The 24,320-nt window shown below is 54.8% G+C and overlaps 7 protein-coding genes across 7 annotated transcripts; 4 read left to right on the top strand and 3 right to left on the bottom strand.

The window, feature by feature from the left end:
• Positions 1-164: 164 nt before the first annotated feature.
• On the bottom strand, positions 165-2,006 carry PG997_012733 (cation efflux family protein; the record flags this gene model as incomplete). The annotated part of the gene is made up of 8 exons (XM_066817047.1): positions 165-334; positions 426-543; positions 595-843; positions 899-1,054; positions 1,181-1,255; positions 1,316-1,393; positions 1,452-1,478; positions 1,542-2,006. Coding segments are annotated over 8 exons (1,338 nt in total), but the record flags the coding sequence as incomplete, so codon positions are not given.
• Positions 2,007-5,080: 3,074 nt separating this feature from the next.
• Positions 5,081-6,555, top strand: PG997_012732 (Zinc-regulated transporter 2; the record flags this gene model as incomplete). Its single annotated transcript, XM_066817046.1, has 5 exons — positions 5,081-5,171; positions 5,231-5,552; positions 5,633-6,274; positions 6,342-6,466; positions 6,521-6,555. 5 exons carry the CDS (start codon positions 5,081-5,083, stop codon positions 6,553-6,555), a joined length of 1,215 nt encoding a protein of 404 aa, XP_066662738.1.
• Positions 6,556-8,405: 1,850 nt separating this feature from the next.
• PG997_012731 (catechol 1-2-dioxygenase) lies at positions 8,406-9,540 on the bottom strand (the record flags this gene model as incomplete). The annotated part of the gene is made up of 4 exons (XM_066817045.1): positions 8,406-8,420; positions 8,478-8,663; positions 8,744-9,179; positions 9,239-9,540. 4 exons carry the CDS (start codon positions 9,538-9,540, stop codon positions 8,406-8,408), a joined length of 939 nt encoding a protein of 312 aa, XP_066662737.1.
• A 1,281-nt stretch (positions 9,541-10,821) lies between these two features.
• PG997_012730 (carboxy-cis-cis-muconate cyclase) lies at positions 10,822-12,051 on the top strand (the record flags this gene model as incomplete). The annotated part of the gene is made up of 3 exons (XM_066817044.1): positions 10,822-10,968; positions 11,030-11,138; positions 11,222-12,051. 3 exons carry the CDS (start codon positions 10,822-10,824, stop codon positions 12,049-12,051), a joined length of 1,086 nt encoding a protein of 361 aa, XP_066662736.1.
• A 297-nt stretch (positions 12,052-12,348) lies between these two features.
• PG997_012729 (uncharacterized protein) lies at positions 12,349-14,558 on the bottom strand (the record flags this gene model as incomplete). Its single annotated transcript, XM_066817043.1, has 2 exons — positions 12,349-13,366; positions 13,423-14,558. The coding sequence occupies 2 exons, from the start codon at positions 14,556-14,558 to the stop codon at positions 12,349-12,351; spliced, it is 2,154 nt and encodes a 717-aa protein (XP_066662735.1).
• Positions 14,559-16,039: 1,481 nt separating this feature from the next.
• On the top strand, positions 16,040-16,909 carry PG997_012728 (uncharacterized protein; the record flags this gene model as incomplete). Its single annotated transcript, XM_066817042.1, has 2 exons — positions 16,040-16,598; positions 16,821-16,909. 2 exons carry the CDS (start codon positions 16,040-16,042, stop codon positions 16,907-16,909), a joined length of 648 nt encoding a protein of 215 aa, XP_066662734.1.
• Positions 16,910-17,755: 846 nt separating this feature from the next.
• On the top strand, positions 17,756-21,200 carry PG997_012727 (uncharacterized protein; the record flags this gene model as incomplete). The annotated part of the gene is made up of 4 exons (XM_066817041.1): positions 17,756-17,984; positions 18,153-19,857; positions 19,911-20,300; positions 20,384-21,200. The coding sequence occupies 4 exons, from the start codon at positions 17,756-17,758 to the stop codon at positions 21,198-21,200; spliced, it is 3,141 nt and encodes a 1,046-aa protein (XP_066662733.1).
• Positions 21,201-24,320: the final 3,120 nt, after the last annotated feature.

The raw sequence follows: 24,320 nt of genomic DNA, 5'->3' as shown, positions 1-24,320 counted from the left end.
ACAATTCAATCGTGGCCATCGCTGCCCAGGCGTATCATTCAATCGATACGTCGCATGTTCATCTATTTGCTCCTTCTATTTGATTGTTCCCACCCGACTCTTGTCATTTGACCCGTTTCCCAGTCTTCCTGGCCGGTCGATGCCCCCATCCGCCTTGCGCGGCGTCACTCGTCCCTGCTATCATCTTCGCCCTTTTGCTTGGCCCCGAGTAAGACTTCCCTCAGCGACCTCCTCGCCTTCTTGTTCTTCTCGTACAGGGGCTTGTGCTCTTCATGGATATCGTGCCCATCCTCGTAGTCCACATGGACAAAAGCTCGCTCAACGTCGCCAAGACCTGCAAGGCACCGCAAATAAACCAAATCAGCCACCGCTCCCGAATATTGGCAAGCATTGGCGCCGTAGCATGGGACCACGGCATGACTCACCTTCCAGCTTTCTCTGCAGCGCCTGGCTCACATCGTGTGACACCCGCAGCGCTATGTCTTGGTCCATGATGATGTCAACCTCGACGTAGTATTTCTGCCCGGCATGGTATGCGCGGCACTGCGTCTTCGTTAGCCCCGTCCCCCGGCTCGGCTCGGCCTGGCTGCTTACCGTTTCGACCTTGTCAATTCGAGAGTCGTGCGTCATGCTCATGTAGATAAGCTTCGACACAAAGTCTCTGGGCGCTGCTTTGCCCACAAGCAGCCATACTTGCTCAAAGGCATTGGCCACCCACGAGAAGAGGATGAGAAGCGCGATGCAGATGGCCCCGATGGGGTCCAAGTACCAAACCACCCGGTTGCCGACCACGGACATGACCAGTCCGAAGATGTTGACAACAATGTCATTGCGGTGATCAATCTGGGCTAAAGTCAGGCTTGGCCATGCGTCAGGAGCCTGCAGGGGCATGACTCACAAAGAAGACATGCACCGAGGGGTAATTCCGATATGCCAGGCAGTAGAGCATCATACTGCTCTTGGCGAAGATGGCAACCGCCACAAATACAATGGGGATGATGTGCAGCTCCTTGGACTCCGCCGCTCCACCGCCCAGTGTTCGTGCCGACTCGACCTACGTTGGTAGATACCAGGTCAGGGTCAGCTGAGGCTGAAGACACTCCCGTGGCTTGTATGTATACAGGCATGCGTATACATGTATATAAAAAACACATGCATATAGGGAGGGGCCAAGACTTACCAGAAGTTGGATGGCTACTGTTGTCATCAAGGCGCAGAAAAGGATGATTCCGATGGTCTCGATTCTAGTCCTTCCCTACACGTGCGCCGTTCAGATGCAGTTCTTGTCCATGGATCATCGTCATGCTCAACTTACCACGGGGTACTTGTACACGCTCGCCCTGGCGGCAAGCCAAGAGGTGATGAGCATAACAAAGGACGATACAAGGTCCATCTGCCTACCGGGTTAGGAGGTTACTTGTTTCTGTGGAGCCAGGAGGGGTTCTACGGACAAAGGCATCGGCAGCAGTTGCGAAGAGCTAAGCACCAGGGGTTAACACAAAGGCGTATCCCGAGAAACCACAAGATGAAGGTTGTTTTACCGAGAGCGAGCCTGTCGATATGGCGGCGTAGAGTTGAATCACAAACAGGCAGAAGTTGACGACAAAGGAGCCCACGACGGCGAACTTGATCTTGGGCGCGACGCGAGCGTCCTCTTCGACCTTGAGCTGTTCCTCGTCATCGGCACCGAGGAACTGATCAATGAGGTCGTTCTGGCGCGTGTAGAACTTCTTGAGCTTTCTCTTGTTGCCTTTGGGGTGGTCGATTTTCATCTGACGTTGGGTGACATTATCACGACGGTGACGGCCAAAGTTCATGGGGTCTGCGAGGCCGGTGGTGTCCTCGGCACCAGTTATCACTGTAGCTCCAGTTTGGATGGCAGGATCTGACAGTTCGGGCTGGGATAAAAGGTTCTCTTGTGCGCCGTGGGCGGCAGTTCGGGATGGCCTGGCGGGGCCAGAGGAGACGAGCATGTTGGCATGGTCACCCACAGCCGTGGCAGAGCTAGCTGCGTCTTGTCGCGCCGATCAGCGGGTTAGCCTCGTCGACCATGGCAGGAGCAGCAAGAGCAGCAAGAGCAAGCGGGCGGGAAGGTGCAGTAGCAACATGGAGCCAGATCTCAAACACGTCCGGACTTCGGATGGGCTGCTTTCCATATCACGAGTAAGGTCGCATAGGGATGGGTTGATTTGACCTGGTCTGATCTGATAAAGGATGGGTACGGAACAAAGTCGGGAAACAAACATACCAGGCGATTGCATGGTGGAGGGCGGCGGTGAGTCGCCAGAGAGAGCCATTTCAGATGGTACGGCACGAGCGTGGGCTATGATGATTGATATTACAGGAGATGTTTTGGGGAAGAGGAAACTTTGGGCCGATCACTGCACGATGGGACGCAATATTATAGTAGGCCTTGTCCACCCGGTGGTCGTGAGGGCTCCCACCGGTGGGCCAGGCTGCCGTCCTTGGCTTTGATCAGGCTCGCTTGTTGATGATGATGATGGCACTGACGACGTGATGGGAATGGAATTACTATACTACGTACGGCACGGCACAATGCCATAGCTCCATAGGACGGGCTACGATGGACGTCGGGGTGCTAACACTCCTGACCAGGGGTCGGGAGGGCTGATGATGGAAGACTACCGTAGGTGGGAACGTGTAGGCGGGAGGTAGAGGGCGGTACTTGCAAGTGCAGGACGGATAGGCCGTTTCAAAGACGGGTAGGCCCCCCTTGGCTGCTTGCGGAGACGGACGAGCTCAGATGGGTGGTGATGGATGCTGGCTACGGACGGGCGCCAAGCAATAAGAACAAAGTACGTAACCCAGGCACGCTTGCAGGCCCGATTGGTGACGACTCGGTTCGTTTCGATTCAAGTCGGGACATTTGCGAGCCGCGTCAATCCTGTCGCACGGTGACACAGTCGGCAGCAGAATAGACAGACGATCGGCTCTTGGCGCTGTCTGAGCACTTAAGCGCAGGCCTAGCGAACCCCAGGTTCTTAAACAACGCCAAGCGGCCGACTGTCTCAGCCTCCGACCAGCCGCAGGACTCGAGGACAAGAACTTTCGATTTTTCTGGCGCCGTATGACAGCGTGCAAGGCATGCATGAGGGATGATGTCGATCAGAAGATGTCGATGTCGATGTTGATGTTGATATTGATGAGGATGTACAACTGCCGCTCCCACGGCCCCCAGGCCCCCAGGCCCCCACCCCAGAACCAAAGCTTCGCAAGCTTCGCAAGCTTGTTACTGCTTGGGTCACGGTGGAAACGCGGGGCCTGCCCCAGCGCCCCTCCCGGCCTACCTACTAAGTAGCCTCCCTGCACCAGAAAATCAATTGCCCGACTGGTCATCGCCGTTGCAACCGGCTGCTGGCTGCTTCTTCCAGTCATTAAACTACATGTAACCTGCCTTACTGGACTGACTGGCCACCTATGAACTATGAACGGTAGGGCCAGGCCTCATGGGATGGGATGAGGGGTCTGTCTACAAGCACAATAGATAGGCAGGCACGCAAGCTGGACATAAACATTACAGTGCATTACATTAGGTATGGTAGGTACATGTAGGTAGGTGACCGACCCCCTCGCGGTCCCTTGGGAAACCCTTCCTGCCTGACTACTGACGCACGACAGGCGGCTAGGAGCCTAGGACTGGTCCAGGTAGCACCGCACGGCACCGGCAACCCTGTTTCGGAGCTTAGGACATGGGCAATGCACAAATCCTTACTTCACTTAAGCTCATGGGCCTCACGGGGCCTCACGGGGCCTACGGGGCCTACGGGGCCTGCCCGGCCTGCCAGTGGTAATGTACATACATACCTACATACCGTGTAGCCTAACAATAGCCCAGTAAGTAATGACCCCATAACCAGGGCTCCCGCCAAGTGGAGAGAGGCTTGGTTTCATGCTCTCAAATACTCGCATCCCAGCAGGCGTTTGCCCGCAGCCCAGACAGCCTCTCCAAGACGGACAACGTCGACCAAGGCTAGTAGTAGCAAAGGCATGATCACGCGAGCAGATGCTACTTTCTCATGTGCATGTACAAGCTTGGCATCTCCATTCTTCATGATACCTGGCCCTTCTCGACCCAAGAAGTGGCTAAGTATAGCTCGCAGAGGTACGTATCAATCAATCAAGCAAGCAATCGGATCATCCTCATCACGTCGGCTGCGCTTGCCCGGGAACCGCATAAGATGCATCTGGCTTATCAGATCATCTGAAGCCTTCACTTGGCTTCCGCGACAAGCAAGATTTTCGAGTAACAGAATACGCAGGAAAAGGGGGTGTGTGTCCAGATCTGAAGCCGTGTTTCCACCAAACTCAGACGATTCCCAACCCTCCAAGTTTGTGACGACCATCGTTGGGCCGTGGCTGGAGCTGCCTGGCCACATCCTCCATCGGCTTTCTGCTCCAACCTGGACTGGACCCAGAACGAGACATGGCGTGGGAGAGGCTGAGAGGCTGAGAGGTCGACAGAGCCGATCCGTGGAGACGGCCGCCCCAGAGGGCTCTCCATCATTACCACCTCTCTGCCAGGCACTAATGTCGATCTGTAACAGGCATTGGATTGCTTCATCGCCGTAGCTTTTGGGAGCCTCAAACGGACGGCATTCTTGGCGAGCCAAGTCCACCGCGCATCGTCCTTCCCTCGACTACACAGCCCTGGCACCCACTTCGGCTCGAATAACCTCAGCCCAATGTCCATGTGCTCAACTAATCCGAGGGGTCTAGTATAATAAAGCCTGGGCATCGCCTTCTTGTTTTCCCCCCGAGTCTTGGTATACTTTGTCCCCCATAATATATAGGAGTGGTGTGTTTGCTCTTCCTTTTCTTTCCCCCATCTATCCCCTTCTCTTCTCCAGGACTTGACGTCCTTTTTTTCCCCATCCCTCCGTTTCATTCTTCTCTTCTCGTCTTTTTTCCCCTTTATTTTCTTCTTCTCCTCCTCTTCGACTCTAGCCGCCGGACGGTTCTTTCCTTGCCCGTCCTCTTATCCCCTGTCCGTTTCGGACAAATCTGGGCGTTTCTTTTACCACGCCCGTGCGGACCAAAGTCGGAAGACATACGCGTCAAGATGGCCGAAGCTATGGCCGACGTCAAGCCTCAATGCGGCAGTGACAAGGAGACCGGAGAATACGACTTTCCCTTGCACGTCATCGCTCTGTGTGAGTATTGTCCCGCCCGTCGTGTCGCGTGGAAAGCTCGAGCTAACGTATCTATCAAGTTCTGGTGCTGGCCTTCTCCATCTTTGGTGCTGGTTTCCCCGTCGCATGCAAGAAGCTCCCATGGCTCAAGGTACCCGAGAAGATCTTCTTCTTCTGCAAGCACTTCGGAACAGGTGTTCTTATTGCGACGGCTTTTGTGCATCTTCTCCCCACGGCCTTTGGAAGTCTCACGGACCCATGCCTCCCCGATCTCTTCATCAAAGACTACCCGCCGATGCCTGGTGTCATCATGATGGGCTCCATGTTCTGTCTCTTCGTCATCGAGATGTGGCTGAACGCCAAGATGGGTGGGCATTCCCACGGAGGCGCCAAGGGCTTCGAGTCGCAACCTTCGGCGGCCGCGATGAACCAGATGGCCGGCATGCATGCGCATGCGCATGCACATGCACACGAGGAAGCAGGATCGCCTCCCCGCCCCCTCGGTACGACCGCAACAGCTTCAGCAGCGACGAAGACGACTCCTTCGAGAAGCGAGTGGCCCAGAAAATGTACGAAGAGAACGCCAGGGTCAACGGTCCCAACTCGGAGCTGGATCTCAACCCGAACTCGGAAATGCCGCCGTGGTTTGTCGTCTTCTACGAACAATACGTGCGCCAGCGCCTGGAGATGATGAACATGATCAAGCAATCTGGCATTCCTTACCGCGAGGAGAAGCAGATGCCGGTCGTTACTGCGAGCTCCTTTGACGTCGAGGGCCAGGACGTTGACCCCATGGTTTATAAGAAAATGTCCATGAACATCACGCTGCTCGAAGGCGGTATCCTGTTCCACTCGGTGTTCGTCGGCATGACCGTTTCCATCACCATCGAGGGTTTCGTCATCCTCCTGGTTGCCATCCTGTTCCATCAGATGTTCGAAGGTCTCGGTCTCGGTTCCCGTATCGCGGCGGTGCCCTACCCCAAGGGAAGTCTCCGGCCATGGCTGCTTGTTGTCGCCTTTGGAACGACCGCCCCCATTGGACAAGCTATTGGTCTGGCCACCCGCGGCTCCTATGACCCGAACAGCGCCTTTGGTCTCATCATTGTCGGTGTATTTAATGCAATGTAAGTAGAACCTTCCACCGGCACTGGCCCCGGTGTCCTTCCCGCCTCCTTACTAACAACCTTTCAGCTCCTCGGGTTTGCTTATCTACGCCGCACTGGTAGACCTGCTCGCCGAGGACTTCTTGTCCGAAGAGGCTGAGAATCTCACCAAGAAAGAGAAGACGCAGGCATTCTGCTGTGTCTTGCTTGGAGGTCAGTCAGCCCACCCCATCGTATCCTGAAGGACCCCTCACTAATACCTCGTAGCTGCTGGCATGTCCGTCGTCGGCGCCTTTGCTTAGGAAGCCAGGCCCCCCTCTATCTTCCTCTCGAGATTGCTCCCACCCCATCGAAGCTCAAGCAGCCCCGGGATTTCTTTCGGTGTATGGTGGCGCCTCGAGGCTGAGGCTTTATCTGAGCATTCCGCTCGCTACACAGGACACCCTTATCACGTTTGCGAGATCTCGTGCCTGACGCAAGATGCCATTCGCTCCATCGGTTGCTGCTGAGACAGCGGCAATGGAGTCAGTCGACTACAGCAATGGGGGAGAGATGGCCCGGCTTGCATGTTGAAGGATTTCTTGGCATCCGGGCGCGAGGTCAAACACAGTCTCTACAGATACTCCCAATGATACTCGAGTGCCATCAGCCACCAGGGTTCCCCAGTGCGAAACCGGCATGGCGAAGGCCCTTGAGATGTTATCTATATCTATTATCACGCCTACGAGCGGAACCAGAAGGCATTGTATACTAGTGCGAATGTAGCCGCAGCCCTGGTTCATCCTGTACTTATAGACACGTCGGCATTTGAGAACCAAGAGCGCTTACCAGATACATACCAAAAAGAAGAAGGTCCTAGCAACGAGAAAGCAAATAAAAATTCAAAAATCACAAAAAGAGCCAAATAATAGAAAAATAAAAATAAAAAACGAAAACGACAACGAAAACGAAAAATTACGATAGGCCAATTGCAATGCCATGCAAATCCGACCCAGCCAGCCAGCTGCGGTATTGGGTGCAGGTTGATGATGATCGACGTGATAAATGAAAACAACGGACCAAAATGTCAGCGGTGAAACATGGGATCATACGAGGTAGGTGGTAGTGATTGGTAATGTAGGATGTCAGTGCATGTAATGTTTGTCTGCGGTCGAGGCAGCAAAGGGTCCTGCATTCGGTGCCCACATATATGTATTGCTGCAGCCTCAGCCCTATAAGATCTGCATTCCTAGGTTACATGAGGGAGGACCCTGAATGAAGCCAGCAGGGGTCCGTCTGTCTCATTGGCCCAACCTTGGTTTCAAGAGCCGTGGCAGGATGCAGAGTTCCGATGCGGCCTGCTGCTACCCACGCCTTGTCCGTCCGATCGGCGCAACGTCCGCCGGAGAAAAGGGGGGGGGACAATGGTACCAAGGCCGTTTCAAGACGCACTGCGCACTGGACCACGTACGTAATCATGCGGCGCCTTTCTTCTTATAACCGAGCCAAGCCGTCCGAGTGTGCTTCCGGTCTCTGCTGGATTTATGCAGGGCTGTCATGCCGTCATGCGTCATTGCATCTGTATCTTATTGTTTTCCTTTGGCAGCCCCGGCCACCAGCCTCTGCGACAGGGCATTCGCTAAAGCCTGCCACCTCAATGACGGTAACGGCGTGGCGCTGGACATACACAGACATTCACAGTTCCGATTTCCAAGTGGGTCGGTTGTCGGTTCTTCAAGTAGAAGGCCCCAGACAATCAGTGTCATGGCCCGCCGAGGCTTGCCTATGGTTTGCTTGGGCCAAGACACCGTCTGAAGCGACCGTTTCTGGGCCGAGCAACAACCCACCACGGAGCTGACTTGGCTGCCTGGAGTAAGTAATCTGAAGATGCCAAAAGCCACTTTTGCTTGACGTCTAAAACTCGGTTGTGTTTGTCTTGTCGTCATGTCGGTATATTTATACACTACCTGTGCTGTATAATACAGCTTTGTGCCCAGTGGTATCTCGTAAGTTTTGCATAGAAACGACAGATAAATCTCCCGAGAGGGCCGATCCCAGTCCTCGGCACGCTGGCTCTTGGGCAACCGCATACCTCTCCATCATTACAGCTTGGTCTTTGTTGTGGCCAAACCTTGAACAACCAAAGGCACATCCAAGTTCCCATGTAGATTGTTCAGAAAGCCTTACCCTACAGCGGAGTGTCAGTGCCCACAGTCATCATGTTGCTTGGGTCGATCCCACATACCTTGTAGTCCTTGGGCGCCAAGATGACGTTGTAGTTCAACTCAATCTCGGCCTTGTCGTCTCCCTGCAGAGGAGTGAAATCGACTACCAAGTCATCCTTCACGGCGAATACAGTGTCGGTTGCCAACCATTGGTCGTCCTTGGGGTATAATTGGGTTGTGCAGCCCTTGTATTCAGGGTGTGTGACCTACGGACTCGTCAGCCATGATGCCCGCAAGCGGAGCCAGGCGTATACCTCTCCCGGCAAGGCCTTCTCTTCCGACTTACCATGATGTGGATGTGGGCTGGGCGCATTGGGTGGCGGTCCATCATCTGCAGCAGCGTGTACGAGGGGCCGTCGGTGGGCAGAGAGTAGGCAGTCGGGTGGTAGCAGTAAAACCAATACTTGCCGTTCTCATCGGCCCTGAACTTGCCGCGCAGGTTGTTGGGGGTCTGGTTGTCGGGGTCCTGGAAATCGTACTTTCCGTTGGAGGAAGCCTGCCAGATGTCAAAGACGGCGCCCGGGATGGGCTTTCCAGTGACCAAGTCGCTGATGACACCGTGCATCAGGCACACCCTCCCGTTAGGGGCGGGGTTCTGGATGATGGTGCCGCCGTTCTCGCGGAAGGGGGCGTTGGGTGACCAGAAGGGACCGAGGATGGCAGACGAGGTAGGATCCACGTCGCCCTCGGCAACAATCTTGTGTGCAATTTCGTCGACAAGACTGGCATGTGGTCAGCTGCAATGACCGGAGAGCGAGGACGGGGCGCAAAGACAACTCACGTTTCGAGACCGAGGATATCCGAGACGCGGTGGGACTCGTTTCTCGTCTTTCCCGAGGCTTCATAGATGGCACCAACGGCATTGACGAACTGGACACCGGCCATCCACTCATCGATGGACAGCTCGACCTCACGGGCAAAGTCATGAATGTGGCGAATCAAGGCACCGAGAACCACGCGATTCCTCTCGGTAGTCTTGGGGCCCATGGTGTCGAGCACATGTTGCGTGAAGGTGGGATCAAACCTGGACGGGTTGGGCTGCTGGGCCGCGTTGGACAGGCCGGTGGCAGCGTCGGGAGACATGATGGCAGTTATGGGCGGCGACGAGAAAGGAGGGAGAGGACGACGATGGAGAGGTAGACGGAGGAGGAGGAGAAGAAGGAGGAATGGAGAGAGAGTTAGGATGGTCTAGGGAGGAAACAAAGGGGCCCGGGGTGAGCTTTATACAAGGAAGGAAGCAGTCGACGTCTCCATCCAGAGCCAAGCAGCCATCGGGCTTTCTGTCACCCGGGATCGCTGAATGACTTGAGGATGCCATGGTAGGAGGTTCCGAGAGCAGACCCCGCCATCACATCACGGTGGACCGGCCTTCTGTCGCGGCAGGCGAGGCCGCTGGAACTCTGGGACTCTAGGAGTGGCAGCGTGGCTCGGGCAAAGCATGCCCGTCGCCCAGCTTCTAGAACCTAAGCGGGCAGCGTCTCCAACTGGCACTGCAGTCTGCCCGACAAGAGCCCAGGAGGCAGCTTAGCAGGCACCTGGGATGGCCGGGTCAAAGATTGCCCTGAGTTGGGGATGCTGCAGCCAGGGAACCATGTGGCCAACAGAAAGGGTAAAGGGTGGGTAGCCCAAGAGGGATTTTGCGGGGTGCGCATGGGAACGTTGAAGGTGCCATTGACCGATTGATTGATTGATTGATTGACTGATTGGCACCTGGATTAGGTATTCGATGGATTGATACCTGGAACGGCATCGATTGAACATGAGTCCATGCCTCGTTGCCAGATCAGCACTTGCTTAATGTTCCTGACTCGGTGCATGTGGTGACAAAGTACATGCAATGATGTAAGTATGTACACTCCAGTACACGCTGCAAATTGATGTGATTGGCGCGGGGCAGCAGCAGATTCCCGATATCCATCCATCGGGGGAGGGGGAAGCGATTACCCGGCAATTTGTGAACAAGATTCCGCTGCTACTGTAAGTTCCAGGGTTCCAAATTCTGGCCGACCAATGGTACCGAAGGGAATGACCATTTACCGTAACGGCGTGCCGAAGCCGTCCAGTGGTACATCTTTCTTCCCTGAATCGAACATAGGTATGGACTAGGCGGAGGAGGGGTAACCCGTGGGAACTGCACGTCCATTCAATTGATCAATTGACACCAACATGCAACCCGTCTGCCAGTGGAGATGCATGACAACAGACGCCTCCAGGCCTGCCAATATACAAGTACCTCAACCGTGACCATGACTACCTAATGATCATGAAGCCTCAGGCGCGCTCCAGCTCGGAACCCAACCCAGGCCCAGCCCTTGACGACGACCACCACCAAGCCTGCCGGCCCTTCAGCAATACGCCGCCAAAATGCCCATCCATCACTTGATGGTCGGCACGTGGACGCCACCCGGCGCCATCTTCACCATTGCTTTCGACGACGACAAGCTGACATGCGAACTGGTCAAGCGAACCGACATCCCCCACGACGAGCCCATATCATGGATGGCCTTCGATGTAAGCTCTCGCTTCTTGCTGCGCCTACCTCGGTCCAGCTGACGCCCCATCCAATGTGCAGCACCGGAAAAAGAACATATACGGCGCCGCCATGAAGAAGTGGTCGAGCTTTGCCGTCAAGAGCCCGACTGAGATTGTGCACGAGGCCTCCCACCCCATGCTCCACGACCGTACGTCCACCCTTCCAACCCAGCCCGTGCAGCTGTGTACGGCCATTGCACCCAGGGGCTGACTCGCCCGACCTTCCATCCAGCCCAAGCCGCTTCGGCAGAAACCAACACGCGTGCCATTTTCCTCCTCGCCGCCAAGAAGCCGCCCTATGCCGTCTACTGCAACCCCTTCTACAAGCACGCCGGGCACGGCTCCGTCTTCGCGACCACGCCGAGCGGCGCCCTAGCCGAGAACCTGCAGAACTACGAGTACCAGCCCGACACGGGCATCCACGGTATGGCCTTCGACCCGACCGAGACCTGGCTGTACTCGGCCGACCTCAAGGCCAACAAGCTGTGGGTGCACCGCAAGGACGGAGACGGCCAGCTGACGCTCGCGGGGTCGGTCGACGCGCCCGCGCCCGGGGACCACCCGCGCTGGGTGGCCATGCACCCGACGGGCCAGTACCTGTACGCGTTGATGGAGGCGGGCAACCGGCTGTGCGAGTACGTCATCGACCCGCACTCGCACATGCCCGTCTACACGCACCACGCCTACCCGCTGATCCCGCCTGGCATCCCCAACCACGGCACCATGTACCGCAGCGACGTGTGCACCCTGACGCGCTCCGGCCGCTACCTGTTCGCCACCTCGCGCGCCAACAGCTTCGACCTGCAGGGCTACATTGCCGCCTTTCGCCTGCGCGACTGCGGCTCCATCGAGGAGCAGCTCTGCCTCAACCCAACCCCAACAAGCGGGGGACACAGCAACGCCGTCTCTCCGTGCGATTGGAGCGACGAGTGGCTTGCCATCACCGACGACCAAGAAGGCTGGTTGGAAATCTACCGGTGGAAGGACGAGTTTCTCGGTCGCGTCGCCAGAGTGAGGGTTCCTGAACCTGGCTTTGGTATGAATGCCATCTGGTATGACTAGATGACCAGGCAGAAGAAATGGCTTCGTATGATCCAGATGCGCTCGGAATGCCTATGCCTTATGGCATTAGTTGTTTGCCGCTATGAGAAGCGGATTAACTCCTATTCCCACCAAGCACACGCATGCCATAGTTGGACGAACAATATGTAGCTATTATCAAAATATACTCGAATCATTCGGTCTGGCTATGGATAAGCTGTTGCCGCGACTTCAGTAGCGAAGCATTAATGTTGTAAAATACGGACACAAAGAAAGCAGTAATGTTTACATTGGTAACATGGCTAGTAGGCGGACCGCCTATTTCCCACCCTTCTTCTTCCTCCGCTTGTTCTTTTTCTTCCCTTCACCTCCAGAAGGACGAGAGGCTTCGGCATTCGAAGCGCCTTCGGCGTGTGCACCACTGGCTGCAGAGCCCTCCGCGTCCTCCTCCGATGCCTGAGACCTACTATGAGTGGGGCTCTCTACAATAAGTATCTCGCCCTCGTCGCCCGAGGCCGTAGCTTCAAGAACGACCTTTCGTATTCCGCCGGCCTCGACAACGTTCTCGGTGATGCTGCCGCTGCGAACATTACCCCGCCGAAGCGCCCGCCTGTCTGCCAGCAAAGATCCAATACTACTGTTCGAAGCTACCGTTGGCGAGCTGTCATCGTCCTGGTGGGAATCCTTCGTCTGTGCGCCCCTCTCGGTTTGTTCGGCAGGGTCTTGGTCGACAACGATGGTAGGTCCTCCGGTTCTTTGGGGTGCTGCTGGGGATGTACCGTACGTTTGCTGCAATGCCTGGACAGCATCCTTAGAGGTAATCACAGGCTTGAGCAGGCTTGTACGTTCGTTGGTACCATCGCCGTTTGGAATGAAGTGTTCGGAGGCATTCTCTGTCGCAACCGACCCGGTTCGGGTCTGCCCGCCGGTCCCGGGCTTGATCTTGACAGCGGACACTTTGGTAGACCTTGGGTTTGATGCCGGATTAGAGGGACCAAGATGCTTGAAATGGTCTCTCATCTCTTCGAAATTGGCCTTGATCGGGACGGTGGTTCGAGAGATCTGGCCGTCATGACCAGCAGAGCTTCTACGCATTAGTAAGGTCGTCTTGGGACTACTCGACAGTGCCGCAGTATCAGTCTTTCCGCCAAAGGATGTTCGCTTGTTTGGAGGCGGTCGGTTGTTTTGATCCTCCAGATCAATCAGGCTGCCGTCCTTGACTCCAACATCCTTGTTAAGAAGGTCCTTGCGTTGGACGCGAGCCTTGGGGGCCGGGTGCGTCCGGCGAATAGCTCTGTGGACGTCGACGTAGACGTCCGACTCATCAATAATTTCCCTGAACCTTGTTAGCGTTGACCTGCCGATAAAGCGGTTCGGATGCCTAATACTCACTCTCCAATCAATTCTTCGATGACGTCTTCCAGCGTAACAACCCCGAGAGAGCCATGGTCCTCACCTGGGTACTCGGAAATCAGAACCATATGTGATTTGCCTTCCTGAAAGAAGTTGATGATATCGAGGCAGCTAGTCTCCGGGCGGGTCTCGGGGGGTGTAGCGAGCGCAAAGTCTCTAACACGTTTGCCGTCTTCAGGATCATAAGTAATGAGGATCTTGACCAGAAGCATCCCCACGAAGTTGTTCGGGTTACCAGTCTGGTGGATCGGAATACGGGAGTAGCCGGCGTCAAGGATCTGGTCGATGGTCTTTTCGTCGAGAACAGTGTCTTCGGACATGGTGTAAACATCATCCATGGGTGTCATGACTTCTTCCACTGGCTTGCGCTTGAGGTCCAACACAGCGCTGATGATAGTGACTTCATCCTGATTCAGGCGTTCGCTAACATCGCCTAAGGACTTATGCAATGTCACCAATGTCTTGAGACCACTCTTCTTGTATACAGTGCCGTGGTCCTCTCCAAGGAGCCAGTCGAGGAGCTTCGCGGTAGGCCAGGCGACGGGTGCCATTGCATACATGAGCGCCAGCACAGGCCCGGACATGTATCCACCAATCTGTAGGCCATACCGGACGCAAACTGACTGAGGGAGGATCTCGCCGAATATCACTATCAGCACTGTACTGCCGATGACTGCAGCGACGCCACCACCAAAGCACCTATCGAGCACGACCGGCAAAGTTTCGTTCACAATGACGTTGGACAAGAGTAGTGTTACAAGGACCCAATGTTTTCCTTTGTTCAAGAGATCGTGGACGCGCTTGGCGTTCTTACGCTGAGGCTCTTCGGGATCTCTGGATATGACCTGCAGATATATTCCGTCCTGACCCATCAAGGCGATTGTGAGGCCGGCAAAGGCACCTCCCAGCAACACCAAGATCATGGATATAGCAAAGAGAACCCATAGGGCGCCACCCTCTGCCTCGGGCTCTTCGTCGTGAAGGTCTCTGGCGTGTATGCTGTTCATTGGGGCCGCTGTCACCGCCGAGATGGACAGCATGGCAACCTTGGCGGCGCCAAGGAAGACTGGACGGATGATACGGCGCACATTGGCGTTGTCGTGTGTTTGGCGCATGGTTGGGTGTTTCGATGGTAGCGGCGGGAACCGTCAAGTTTTAACCCTTTCTCGAATCGTAAACGGCGATGGGCGGTTTATCGTCCTGAATATGGGCTGTATGTGTAACGCAGGGGACCGAGTCGTCTCGGAATAGTTCGTCTGTTCGCGCAAGGACTTCAACCTGGGGAGAAACTTAATGACCGCTAAATCCGGCTGGCTGCCTGAACAGAGTCAAGCTGTCAAGCAACAGCAAGCATGCCTGGCGAGACCAGATTGTGCCTGTGGTTATGAATTTCCCGAGATTGCCTTTTCTTCTTCTTCTTCTTCTTCTTCTTCTTCTTTTACCGTCGGGGTAATATGCGTCGCAAGGATTACACTGTGAGATCGGATGAGGGTCCGAGTATGACGCTGGGCAGGATTTGGCGGCAGCCAACGATGGAATTGAATTGGCCGATGAGAGGAGACGGGAGCTGACAATATATGGAAATCACTCGCCCTGCGTGTCGCGGGACGTGGATCGAGAAGGAAACAAAAAGCTTTGGCGGTTTTTTTCCTTGCCTGGCCCTCTAGGTCTTCAGGTGGGGAAGGCAGCGGCCTATGTAGGAACATACATTAGGAGGTATGCATGCAACATCGGAAGGCCAAGCCTTCCTTACCTTGCGTAAGTAGCTGCTAAGGAAGGCACAACGCTAATACGTACCTGGAGGAAGACCTTATCACTATGACGATGTAAGACCCGACGGAACGAGAGATCCTTACGAAGAAGCCGTTAGATTCGGGCTCGTGCTTGGCCTGTGAGTCCATTGGTCAGGTTTGGCCTTGGTATTGCATTTCACATGCGGGCTGCCGCATTGCCACTACAGATTAACGGTTACAGTACATGTAGGCATGGAGGTATGTACATTACATACCACGTCTCTGGCGACTTGCCACGGTCTGCCAATCGCCGCCTGGTTGTTATGTTGCTCATACGGGAGCATGCGCCGTCCATCTACCATTATCCTGGTGCAAACGGTCAGGTGCGGCTCTCTCGTGGCCTTCCAGGTGGATATCAACTGAGAAGCCGAGAAATCGAAAGAAGAAGAAACCCTCCACCCCCCCCCAAGCCGTGAATCATGACGCCGTGTTCTTTCAAGACACCCGGCAGCATCGCGCATTGGCATCTGATGCGAATCGCGCAGTGGATGCGCGCGCCCCTACGCTCAATTGTAGTACTAACGTAGACAGAGACATGAGAGCTGCTGCAGTGCACTGGGGCGGGCCCGGTACCCGCAGCGAGCCCGTGCCCCACCAGTCCACTGACGCTAATAAAGCCTGCCGCCGATTCACCACAACCAGCAGTCGTCCTGCAATGCATATATGTACCTAGGTTTACATTCACGACTGACATGCGTATCCCGCCCCGGATCACTGCACACAGCTGTTTTTGACGGTTTAGCCGTCTATCATAGTGCTGCCCAATCCGGGAGGCCGTCAACTGTTCCACTCCACCATCTGCCATGGCGAAAGACTCCAAGGCAACCCCCAAGAATTGGCCCCCAACTCTGTCCTATCTCATGAAGCCATCTTACGCAGCCCATGTGACCAAGGAGCAACTCAACGCTCTCAGGACGCGCGGGCCAGACCTGGCATCCGAGATCCCTCTCTCGCTCCCCAAGGGGCCATCTGCCTTGGTCAAAATCACGGCCATCACGCAACCATCTCACCCTGCCCACGGACAAGCCGGGCTCTGCGCCACCCGTAACCTAGCACCCGGCTCTCTGATCATCCCGTATTTCGGTGTTGTGCACAGTGATTTGGCTCTGCCGCAGCACAACCGGGAACACGAAAAATCCGACTATGATCTCCGAATCGACCGTGATGCCCAGTTGGCCGTAGACGCTGCCAAGGCCGGCAATGAGGCCCGGTTCGTCAATGATTATCGAGGAATCCGTGACAGGCCCAACGCCGAGTTCCGCGAGTGCTGGGATCTAAGGCTCAAGGAGAAGTCCATGGCTGTTTTTGTCCTTCCGGCCGGCAAGAACGCCGCAAGAAAGGGCGAGGGCGGGATTGCTAAAGGTAAGTACAGAGGATATCCTCATGGCCATTCCTGTCTGTCCCCTCCCGCCTGTCTTCCCCCTACCATGTCTTCGTGTAGTTGTTTGATAACGCGCCCACACACGTCGATATACACATTGGTCGAGTGTCTCGTTGACCAGGATAACACGTGGTCGGGATATATTTCAACATAGCTATATCATCCGGTTCTCCTTGATTGACAGTTCTTCTTATTTTTTCTAGGCGAGGAAATATGTGTAAGCTATGGCAAAGGCTTTTGGGGCAACAGGAAGGACGGAGACGGGGTAGCAGCAGGCGACGTAGCCCAGTAACCACGAAGCGTTATCCTGCTAAAGTATAGCAGACACGCCATGCCCATATTGATATCGTGTCTCGTTAGGCAACTTCTCTCCCTTGGGCTGGCAACGCAATGCAGCCTTGCCGCTGGGTAGGTTCGTTTTATAGATGATGAAAACACTATTGAGTGGCGCCTAGGCTTTGCTTGGGCTTGGTCTATAAATTCTACGGTCTGGCCCTATACAGGTTACCTACATCACTTAATAGTTGGGAGGAGTTGGATGGTGGACGTGTAACTGCCGATTAATCAGCTGCTGGTTGTTTCAGCTCGGCTTCTATGTGCATACCTAAGGTACCTTGTCTTGGAAATATTTGAAGAAGTTCAACGTTGTCGTCATGGCTGGTGGTGTGAGAATAAGTGGGACGGGGCTAAATACATAAGTACATGTGCCTACAGTGACCAATTGTACCTCTTTGGGGCAATCAATTGATTGAGCAAGTTCTTCAACTCTGACCAGTACCTACATACCTAAGTACTTACCTAACCTTGTAGGTGATTGCAGGATGGACCCCACCAACCTGCCTGTCTACTTACCTTTTGCCTTGGCTGCTTTGGAACAGTCAGCTTGATCTCGCAAAATCTTCTCCCGTCTCCCGAAAAAAAAAGAGAGAAGCCGGGCGTAACGTGAGAATCAATCAGAACGGGCTGTATCACCACCGGAGGTGGCTGTTCCCTAGAGAGAAAAAAAGTAGTCGTCGGCTGTACAGGTTCTTCCTCTTCCGTCTCTCGTCCGGACAATCACCAATACGTTTTTCCTGTTCCATCCCCATATTATCGGAGCTGCTCGATTGAATCCCTAACCTTCAAGGTGCGTTTAACAATGAATTCGTTGCTTCCCATTGCAAACTTCTCCAATCCCCCCAATTCTGGCGTCGCAACCATGGCAGCCTGCAAGAACAACCACTTCTCGCGATGCCAGCGCGCTGTCGCGGCTTGGATCGCGTGCGACGAGCTTGGGATAGCTAGCTCCATTGCACGCGCTCGCGACTTGATACGAGCCTGTCGCGCCCAAAGCATTGGACATCCTGTACATATCTTTAGAGCAACCTGTAATTATTCCTGAAGCGTCCGAGGCGCAGACGAGGCTATCGCGACCAAACTACGGACTGAACATGAGCACGGAACTTTTAATAACAATATCGGTTTAACTGCAGAACAGCGCGGCACACTTTGCATGGTGGACAATTGGCAACTGCCTTGATGAACTGGCCACCCAGCAAGCAACTCACTCCCGTGTACTTTGTCTCGTCAGCCTGCTACCGCGTCTGCTCAAGGTTGCCAAAGCATTGAAGGACGGCCCAAACCTGCAGCCCACCCTCCGCCGCCGCCGCCGACGGGACTCCCCAAGATGGAAAAACAGGAATCCGAGGTGGAAGTTGCTGAAGGACAGGATGTCGTCATGCAGTCATACCCGTCCCCCACTGCCGATGGTCAAGACAATGGCCCTTTCTATAGTACGAACCCGCGTCCGGACGAGCAGCACGAGCTTGGCCAACTCGAACAGCCAGCTGAAGAGCAGAACCAACTTGACGAGCCTTCTACCCCACGGCAGCAGATGCGACATGCCATAACGAGTGCCGAAGAACTCCAGTTAGCTGCCCAATTGAGCCAGGGCATTGCTCATGGAATTCCTATGATGGACCCCGGCGAGGATCCTAGCCTACAACAGATGGTTGACCACCAGACTTTGGATCAAGATGAGCAGGGTCTACAGCAACACGAAGACCCCCTAAATGACGAGGTTCTTGATCAAGAACCCATGCGTCAGGACTCCATCCACCAAGAACACCTGCATCCAGAGCACATATCCGATGAACATATGCCCCACGATCACCTAACTCAGGAACATATGACTCAAGAGCATATGCCTCAGGACCATCTGCCTCAAGACCATCTGCCGCAAGAGCATTTGCCCCAGGATCACCTGCCCCAGGAACACATGCCCCAAGATCATCTGCCTCAAGACCACATCGTCCAAGACCATATGCATCAAGAACATATCCATCAGGATCACATGCACCCAGAGCATATGCAGCAGGAACATCTGCAACATGAGCATCTGCAGCAGGAACACATGCACCAACAGCAACATGATCCACTTTCAAATCACGACCAGGCCCTGGCCCACGGTTTACAGCAAGACCACCAGTCTGATGCCGACCAACTTCTACACCAACATGGCCAACAGGGACATCAGCAACAAGCGCAACCACAGTATCTGCCCAACCAGCCACAGGGCCAACATCCGACGCACTTGCAACCTAGCGCCTCTATGGAACATTTACCGCCGCACTTTCATCTTCCGGACAGTACGCCTCCCAGGAAACGGTCCAAAGTGTCGCGAGCTTGCGATGAGTGTCGCCGCAAAAAGGTCAAGTGCGACTCTACTTCAGAATCAGGCGAGGAACCTTGCTCTAATTGCCGGCGGTCCAATATTCGTTGCATGTTTAGCCGAATACCCCAGAAGCGCGGGCCTAGCAAGGGATATATTAAGGAGTTGGCTGACCGGATCAACCATATTGAGGGCAAGCTCAATAGCGAAGGTAACCATGGGGATACCACGCTCAGTGAACTACTTGTTTCAGCGAGAAGGGAGTCGTCGGACATATTTCCAGGGGGTGCTGCCCAATCGGATGAGGCCACACGTAAACGACCCTATTCTAGCATATCGGGAGCAGAATTTGGCACACCGGCCAGTTCCCGCCAACCGACTTGGAGCACAGAGCCTAGACCCATTCAACCATATGGCACCCCTTCTGAACGCACCCGACCGAACTATTCGGCCAATGGACTGGCGCCGACTCCTATAGCCTCTAAGACTGAGGGTGACGGACCGCCACATCCATCTAACGTGCTAGATGGTATGATTGATCTTAATGGCATTGCCTCGGGTCGTGAGGTCGACGAAGGCACTTACAATGGGTAGGTCATTGTCAGAACGTGCCGAGGAGCCATTTCGCTAACTTTCTTTCCAGATATCTCGAGGTTATTCATCCGTCATTCCCGTTACTCTCCACATCCAAGGACCGGCTGGAGGCACAACTCGCGCAGTGTCCATCTACTCTTCGAGACGCGTTCATCGAAGCGCTCCATGGTGCCATGCAGACTTTTCCGTCTTTCACGGGCCCTTACGCCAGCGGTGACATGGTGAATGCCACCCGCATGATTACCGAGTGGGAAGTTGACGTGTCGAAGCGTCCTTACGTAACGAACCTAGTCCACCTTCAAACCCTCATCTTGATTGCTATTGCTACCGACAACTACGGTCCCGGCTCTCTCAGGGGGAGCATGGCGGCGCTGCGAAATCATCCATTCTCGGCCGGGCGGTTGGCCTGGCATATTCTATGCGCCTGCATGTTTCTCAGGTAGATCATGGCCATGATCTGGACCAAGACTCAGACGAGAATGTTGCAGTACGTGCCTGGTGGACTTTAGTTTCACTCGATAGATGGAACGCCATCAGCACCGCTAGCCCCCTGCTTATTCCGAATGACAGTGTGGTCATTCTTCCACGGCTAAATTCACTTCTTGGAGACAATGGCTACCATCTGGCACGGCTATCTAATATCCTGGGGCACTTTGCTCCCGTGGCATTGGCACCACCGAAGGCCATGACGCATGAGTCTGGGGCAGCCCCTCTTCTCAGCTCGTTCTTCAACCTATCCATGGAACTATTCCGAGAAGTCCTCCCTGCCACGATTACACCCGCTTCTTACCCAATACTGCACATGGTGTACTGGCACTGCAGGCTGCTGGCGTATCTATTTCAGACCAATGCCAAGTCGAGTGATATCCTCTGGCCGTGCAAGGAGTCCGTGGCTCTGCTCACCGCCAACGCGCAGCTCATCACGCCTCTGAACTACCACTTCTTTTCCCTGACGGCGTTAACGCTTCTGGAGCTGAAGAAGGTTGAGGCGGTCCAGGAAGAAGCCACAGAATACCTGAAAGAGCTTCACAATTGTAACTTGGCTCCATCCACCTGGGACGAAACGATCCGAGCTCGCATAGCGGAGCACATCGAAACCACCCCTCCGCAATCGTCCTCTATGGAAGCCACCGCAAGCCAGAGCCTACAGCACCTTGCGGATCTCGCTACCGCCACGGAGCTGGATGCCATCAAGGCCGACAAAGACGCGCCGGAACCATCTGTTTCACTCCGAACCAGCGATAACTACGAGGATGTTGGCTTCGACCCACGGTCCATCACTCGTGGCGGCTATCTCAACGTACTTGCAGCAGAGCCTCGGCCACCTACTGCTCGTTAGAACATGCCCGAGTTGTCTTATGAGCATAATGAGCCTGGCTTTTGGCTGTGCACGGCGCACTTTCGCGGGTTTTACCATGACCGCCGACCACTGATTGATGGAGCTGCCGAAGTCGACCATTGTACTATATCTCCATTTAACATTCTCTCCTCATTTCTCGGTTAGCCTGTCACATGGTATATATCTTGTCAGGGCCTCGATGATAGGTGTGTAATTGTAATATCGCGAAGGGGGCCGGGGGCGATGTGGGTGCGGCACACAGAATAAGGAGGGGCCTTGGGAACCCTTGGGAGCTGGCTCGGGACTTTCCTTTCTCGTGTGGCACGTCGGGCGGGCCAACCAGGAAGACGTCATGACAGAAAAGGATCGGGATGATGGCCTCGGGACCAGGGCGATGCGGCTTTGGTTGATAGCAGCGTTTGGTTTGTCTGCGGAACTTTGTGGCCATTGCTGGCTGGCACGTCCCGGCTTGATTTTGGACGATAGTGTAGGATAGCAAAGGAACAGCGAAATGCATGGAGGCGCTTGGCCGCAACGGCATAAGCAGAGAGCCTTTTGTACTGGTAAGGGCACGGTACCATGGATACCACAAGCCATGTATTACTGCAGTCAATCTCACTTAGCCGGCGACTGTTCTAGGTGTTCCAGAGTCGAAAGACAGGGCTTTGCTACATAGATGTTTTCAGCATGCACGGGCGGCTCCGAGACGAAGGGGGCCGTGTCTATTCCGCTGTATTGAAGGTATGGCCGCCGTCCGCCCACGATTCGGTTGGGGAGCTGGCATGGGTGGCCGAGAACCACAATTGCAATACGAGGAAATCGACAGAGTCTTTATTCTGTTCTGGCGAAGTCGCCCACTCAGCGTAGCTCGGCTAGCCGTCTGCCACTAGGACGGCCGACTATAGCCTCTTAGCTCGGGGCTCCGTTTTATCAGTGGGCACGCAAGGCAGGTCAAGACATCTCTTATGTATGTAAATACCTGTGTATCGGGACTCTGCTGAGACTTATGGAGATTATATCGAATGACTAAGGGCAGCTAGCAGGCTAGGGATGTTACCTAATGGCTGCCACTCTGGAATAAGAGTGGGCGCTGGGTGGTGCCGCGATCCGAAAGAACGGAAAGTCGAGCAGGACTTGTGGGTAAGCAGGGCAGTAGCTGGGCAGTAGCTGGGCCATCTCGCTCCCTACCTCGCTCGCTCGACCTGCCAAACCCAAACCCGGGCGTGCAATTTGGGAAGAAATGGACATTCCCTTTCCCAACGGCGGGTCGCTCGGTCGCCCGGCCTCCCAAACAGCCAAAGAATTTGCCAAGTCCGGGGTGTCACACTCAACCTGTCAAAGTCCAGTCGAAGACCTAGCCAGCACTGCCACACAGCCCGGGCAGATACGAATTACCCGTTGACGGCACGATGCGAGCAGATGGGGTTTATTTCTATTCTTGTCCAGAGACATTCCTCGGAATCTCAAAGGCGGATGACCCAACTCAGCCACGTCGGCCAGCTGGTGCAGGTCAGATGGAAACGTTCCATTGGCGCTGTGTGCGTGCCATGTCCGAATTGGTTGCCGACCCAGGTGTTAGTACCTACCCTATGAAGAATTATGTTGGTAAGAGCGGGTAGCAGTCAGCAGCATGAAATGGGTGGCAAGCAGCTGGGCTGGGCGACTCGTTTCAACCCCTTTCTCTTTCTGCGCAAGAGGGACGATAGAGCGCGCGCGCTCCGTAACGCCGAGCCCAACATGGAATTGAACATTAGCGAAGCGAGACACCCCTGCAGGTCGAACTGGGCGGTACAAGTAGTAGTACCACACACACCACGACAGGCCGAGGTACCTACATGACAGACTTGCATTTGCATAAAGCCAGCAGCAAGCCAAGCATAACTGCCCAGAGCGGGCGTCTGTCGTTCAACGTGTGACCAGATCGACAGTCCGTGTTCCCAGCTGGTCCTCTAGCTGGCACTCTAGCCTGGCCGCTCTTCCCCAGCAACGCTTCTAGTGCGGCTGCTAAGTGCTACCACGTACTAAAGCTAGCCGGTCGCTGAGCGATCGCCCATTCTGATTAGAGTTATTTTCTTCCTCGCGATGATCTTTGCTCCCAATCGCGCTGCAACTGCTGGTGCTGGTGCTGTTGCTGTTGCTGTTGCCCGTGCGCCGCGTGCGCGTGCTTGTGTGCGCGCGCAACCACGAGGGGAGGGATTTTCTGTCCCGCCCACCTATGTAGTAGTATTGCCTTTTGCGGTGCGCGCGCCCATGGCAAGGAGGTTTTGGCTAAATGAGATGAGCAGTTCCCACCGCTCTCTATTCGCCGCCGCCGCCGCCGTGAGCGACCAAACCAAACGGGGGCCCCAGCCATACGCGGTAGAGATGGAAATAAAGGGCGAGGATGACTGCAGGCAGCAAAGGGGGAGAAAAAGAAAGCAACATGCTTACATCCAATCCAATTGGACCAAACGGAGAAAAAGAAAAGACGAAGGGGGCCGAGAGGAAACACCAAGATCAAACATGAGGCAGGGGGTCGTATAATTGGATGCTTGGGGGTTGCGGCTGCGGCTTACATGTTGGAGGATGGATGCATGTACATCCAATGTCGCGTCGCTCCTCTACGACATAACATGAGAGGCACGGCACAACACAGCACGGCACAGCGCGGCAGTGGAAGTCATTATCATTAGTCAATGTACCTAGATCGTATCGGTCTGATGATGGCCTCGGATGGTTGCCCCAAAGTGCCAACACCAAGGGCCAAGCAAGGGCTTATTGTTTGGAGCGTGGGCATCGCAATCTCGTGTTGGCCGGTTGGCGGTGGGTTTCTTCCATTTGGGTCGGCATCGTGAGTGAGCGACGAGGGCCGCTCTGGCTTCCATGCTCTTTGCTCTTTCCTGTCCACCACCACACCGCCCGCCATGACACTGACACAACCACAACACAACCGCCATGGCCCGACACGATGCATCCATGATGGAGTATGCGATGGGTTTGGTCTGGACGATGTCGATACACGTACAGGTGTTACCCTGTTATTAGATATACCCCTTACTAGATATGTTGGACTTAATAGATATTTTTCGAGTCTTTTTTGGTGCGTTACTGCATAAATTAGATATTAGATATGACTTCTGA

The sequence above is a fragment of the Apiospora hydei genome, assembly GCF_038363865.1.
Source record: "Apiospora hydei strain CBS 114990 chromosome Unknown utg000009l_segment0_segment0, whole genome shotgun sequence".
NCBI classification, from domain to species: Eukaryota; Fungi; Ascomycota; class Sordariomycetes; order Amphisphaeriales; family Apiosporaceae; genus Apiospora; species Apiospora hydei.
Note: the sequence above shows the minus strand (reverse complement) of the source record. Positions and strands in the feature narration are given on the sequence as shown.